At 43.8% G+C, this 5,000-nt stretch overlaps 1 protein-coding gene across 2 annotated transcripts in view; it reads left to right on the top strand.

Annotated features, from left to right (window-relative positions):
* LOC113810768 (15-hydroxyprostaglandin dehydrogenase [NAD(+)]) overlaps positions 1 to 5,000 on the top strand; it is a 43,629-nt gene that overhangs the window by 12,215 nt on the left and 26,414 nt on the right. The window contains exons 2-3 of one of the 2 annotated variants that reach the window (XM_070144678.1): positions 529 to 578; positions 4,538 to 4,643. In XM_070144678.1, coding sequence (XP_070000779.1) covers positions 529 to 578; positions 4,538 to 4,643 — 156 coding nt within the window. Of the gene's footprint in view, positions 1 to 511; positions 579 to 4,537; positions 4,644 to 5,000 lie in introns of both variants that reach the window. The other variant, XM_070144679.1, reaches the window with a different exon arrangement.

The raw sequence follows: 5,000 nt of genomic DNA, 5'->3' as shown, positions 1-5,000 counted from the left end.
CTCTCGTCTTTCTCTATACATATATTTTTTTTCCTTGTATTTCTTTCTCTCTCTCCTCTCTTCCTATCTCTCTCCGTCTTTCTGTCTCCCCCCACCCTTTAAAATCCCAGACACGCACATAAACACACACAAACATTGCCTTGCCAGCTCTACCGTGCTATTATCAACAAGTTCCTCAATATTAAAGTTACACTCGACAGAGCCCTGCACGCCTACGGTGGGTTAAGGGCGTTGATTGTGGGCGTATCGTTAGTAAGGTTCCATTAAGATGAATATTCATGGTTGTTACGACGAAGAAGTTCACGTCTGATGAGTCTGTTTATGGTGTGACTTGTTTGGCATTTGTTTTGTGTTGTTTATTGTTTTTTTTATCTTCGTTTTTATTGTCGTCGTCATCATCATCGTCATCATCATCAAAGTGACTCTTAATCATCCAATATGCTCTTCTCCCTTTTCAATTCAATATTTTCTTTTTCCACAATGATATGCCAATATTATCTATACTTTAAAGAGCACATTTGATGCCAGATGGGAGGCTGTTGCACTAGATCGAAGACGCTGGAAACGGCAGTCCAAAGGCAAGTCCACAACTGGTTCTTATTTTCCTGACTAACGACCCAAGGAGAACTGCATGCGCGCCTCGGCCCCGTTCTCCTGGCTTGCTTGTGACGTCATTGTCCCGTGACGTCATTCCCGCGTCATTCCTCGTAGTATTCATACCGGTGGTCGGGGATGCCAAGACATTTTGTAGTAATGGGGTTGAATGCGGTGTTTTAAGGGGGTTTAGGTGTATGATCTCAAAGTATTTCGAGAGGATAGGAATGTGTTAGAGATAAGAACACGGTTAGAGATATGTTAGATATGTTAGAAATATGTTATTAATATGTTAGAGATAAGAACACGATATGGTCACTCTAAACCGAGAATTCATGGAATTGAGCCTCGATATAACATTCGCTTCGACTCAACATCGCGCAACATTGCAAGCAAGTCCAGCTGTCACGCTTCCACTCTTCTATATTGTGCAACGACCGTGACGCAGCATTTAACCCAATCCAACCCTGATTGACCCAAGACGCTGCCACACACATCTGGAGCAAACGAAGGATTCACTTCACATTACGACGTCGAGAGGAGTGTCTTCTGTGCACTTTGCTTCGTGCCGGATCGTAAAAAACTAATTCTCTCTCTTATCCTGTGTACCTGTTCGCCTGGTATGTGGATGGCTTGCTTAACCCTTACTATCCAAACGGAAAACACAAAGTAAAAAACAAAACAACATAAAAAACAATGACAACAAAATAAATAACAAAACAACAAAAACAATAACAAACAACAACAGCAAATACAACGACAACAACAACAACAAAACACAAACAAAACCATAAACAACAACAAAAATATCACAAACATCAAACACAACAACATAAACAACAAAACCATGAGAACAACATCAAAACAACAACAAAACAACACCACCTCACCAGCCTTCCCGAGCGCCATCTGGGTCCCCGCTGCAGACGGCGAGGGCGAGTGGGTGACCCGCAAAAGGACGCTTTGGTGTGGCTAATTTACATATCATTAGAACTCGGGTCATCCCTGTGAGCCTCGCGGGTAATTTATCATTGCAAATGAGGCTTAGATAAAACAGGATACCCTTCTTCAAGCAGTTATTCCTCAAGGACAACGGGATTTTATTGAGTAATTGGCCATCGCGAGGACTAAACAATTATCCTTTTTTCCACGCCATACATATCGTATTGTGTGCTGTGGCCTCGTTCTCATGTTTTTTTTTCTTTTCTTTTCTTTTACAACTACTGCCTTTTATTTTTTAAAACTTATTTATTTATATATATATTTATTTGTTTATTTATTATTATCAATATTAGTATTATTGTTATCCTTATCATTATTACTGTTATCATTATGATTATTATTATCATCATTATTATTGTTATTATTATTATTATTATTATTATCATTATGATTATCTTTATTATGATTATCATCATTATTATTATTATTACTATCATTATTATTATTACTGTTATTATTATTCTAAAATCACTACTACTACTTTTCCTCTGTCTTCTTTTCCATCTTGTGATAATTATTATTGTTGTTTTTATTATTAGTAGTAAGGTTAGTAGTAGTAGTAACAGTAGTAGTTGTTGTAGTAGTAGTAATAGTAATAGTAGTAACAGCAGCAGTAGGAGTATTTGCAGTAGTAAAAAAAGAATATAATATATAATATATAATAGTAGTAATAGTAGTATTAATAGTAATAGCATTAGTAACAGTAATAGCACCATATTTGTTATTGGTAATATTACCGTCGTACTATTTGTTAACTCTACTGTTATCATCACTAAATAAAAAAACATAAAGAAAGAAAAAATGATACACAGATTCGAAAGAATTCTCCGAGCATCTCTCGCCACACCTTCCAACCCACGCCCATTCCACACCCATCAGCCACCCACGCCCTCATGCACAACTACACCTTTCGTTCACTAACTGTTTGTTAACCCATAATAAAGAGGGTGATGGAGTTGTTAAAATGCGAATTTGCATGTTTGTAAATATCTCATGCGTAAATTTGCGTTTAAGATCGTGTTATTGTGTTATGGGAAGGATCGGAAACTGTATGAAGCATGTGTGTAAAGTGACTAAAATAAGGTGTTATATTGTAAAGTCTGAATATGTGTTTTATTGATGCAAATGAAAGAATGTTGGTGAAGATATACCAAGTCATGACCCTCGTTTCTCTCTCTCTCTCTCTCTCTCTCTCGTTCTTTCTTCCTTTCTCTTTCTCTCTCTCTCTCTCGTTCTTTCTCTCTCTCTCTCTTTCTCTCTCTCTCTCTCTCTCTCTCTCTCTCTCTCTCTTTCTCTTTCTCTCTCTTTCCATCTTTCTTTCTCCTTCTCTCTCTCTCTCTCGTTCTTTCTCTCTCTCTCTCTTTCTCGTTCTCTCTCTCTCTGTCTCCCTCTCTCTCTCCCTCTCTCTCTCTCTCTCTCTCTCTCTCTCTCTCTCTCTCTCTCTCTCTTTCTTTCTTTCTTTCTTTCTTTCTTTCTTTCTTTGTCTTTCTTTCTTTTTCTCTCTACCTCTCTCTCTCTCTCTCTCTCTCTCTCTCTCTCTCTCTCTCTCTCTCTCTCTCTCTCTCTCTCTCTCTCTCTCTCTCTATCTCTCTTTCTCCCCCCTCTTTCCCTCTCCCCCTACCTCCTTCCCTCCCTCCCTCCCTCTCTCTCTCTCTCTCTCTCTCTCTCTCTCTCTCTCTCCTCTCCCGCTCTCTCTCTCTCTCTCTCTCTTCTCTCTCTTCTCTCTCTCTCATGCTCTCCCCCTCCCTCCCTCCCTCCCTCCCTCCCTCCCAAGCTGTTCCCTCCCTCTCTGCCTCTCTCTCTCTGCTAGTCTCTCTCTCATCTCTCTCTCTCTCTCTCTCTCTCTCTCTCCTTCCTCCCTCTCTCTCTCTCCCTCCCACTCTCTCTCTCTCTTTCTCTCTCTCATGCTCTCCCTGCTTTTGTTTGTCTGTCTATCACCCAAGCTGTTTACATGTCTGTCTGCCTATTTATTTATCTGCTAGTTTATCTGTCATCTCTCCTGTCTCTCTTTCTTTTCTTCCTTCCTCCTCTTTCTCCTCCTTCACTTTCCCTTCCTTTCCATCTTCATCCCTCCACTCCACCCACCCACCCTCTCCCCCTCCATAACTCTCCATCTCCCCCACCTTCGCTCCCTACACCGACCCCACCTCCCATATCCCACTCCCACCCTCCCCCTCCCTCCCTCCATCTTCCTCCATCAGACCCTCCCCCTCCCTCCCTCCCTTCCTCTATCACACCCTCCTCCTCCCTTCCTCCATCACACCCCTCCCCCCTCCCTCCATCTACCCACCCCCCTCCCTCCATCTACCCACCCCAACCCTCCATCTACCACCCCTCTCACACCCTCTCCCCTTCCTCCCTTCCCTCCATCACACCCCTTCCCCCTCCCTCCATCTACCAACCCCCTCTCACACCCCCTCCCTCCCCTCCATCTACCACCCCTCTCTCACACACCACCTCCCTCTCCTCCATCACACCCTCCTCCTCCCTCTATCTACCACCCCACTCACCCCCCCTCCCTCCCTCCCTTCCTCCATCACACTCCTCCCCTCTCCCTCCATCTACCCGCCTCTCCCACCCCTTCCCTTCCTCCATCACACCCTCCCCCTCCCTCCATCTATCCCACCTCCCTCCATCTACCACCCCTCTCACACACCAACCCTCTCAACCCCCCTCTGAAAGCCATCCACCTACCTACCCTCCCCCCTCCTTCCATCTACCCCCCTCTCTCCCATCCCCTCCCTCCATCCCATCTACCCACCCCCTCTCCCTCTCCCCCTCTCCCACCTACCCTCTCTCCCTCCCTCCCCCCTTCTCCTCTCACACCCCACCCACCTCTCTCCCCACACCCCTCCCCCCTCTCCCACCCACAACCCCACCCCACCCCACCCCCACCCACAACCCACAACCCCCTCTAAAAGCCTTCCTCTCCCTCCCGCAGACCGCCCGTGGCAATGCAGATCCAAGGGAGCGTCGTCCTCATCACAGGGGCGGCGCGAGGTCTGGGTCGCTGTTTCGCTGAGACGCTGCTCGGTCGCGGAGCCAAGGTGAGTGTGGTGGGCATGGCGGGGGGGGGGGTTGATTGTTGTTGTTGTTATGTTTTGGTGTTATTGTTAGTGTCATTATTGTTGTTGTTGTTATTATTATTATTATTAATGTTGTTTTGTTGTTGTTATTATTGTTATTATTATTATTGTTGTTGTTGTTGTTGTTGTTGTTGTTGTTGTTGTTGTTGTTGTTATTGTTATTATTATTATTTTTGTTGTTGTCATTATAATTATTGTGATAATGATGAAGTTGATGACGATTATTATTATTATTATTATTATTATTATTATTATTAGTAGTAGTAGTAGTAGTAGTAGTAGTAGTAGTAGTAGTAGTAGTTGTAGCAGCAGCAGCAG

This window comes from Penaeus vannamei, chromosome 32, assembly GCF_042767895.1.
Source record: "Penaeus vannamei isolate JL-2024 chromosome 32, ASM4276789v1, whole genome shotgun sequence".
In the NCBI taxonomy this organism is placed as follows: Eukaryota; Metazoa; Arthropoda; class Malacostraca; order Decapoda; family Penaeidae; genus Penaeus; species Penaeus vannamei.
This window is presented reverse-complemented; position numbering and strand designations above follow the sequence as displayed.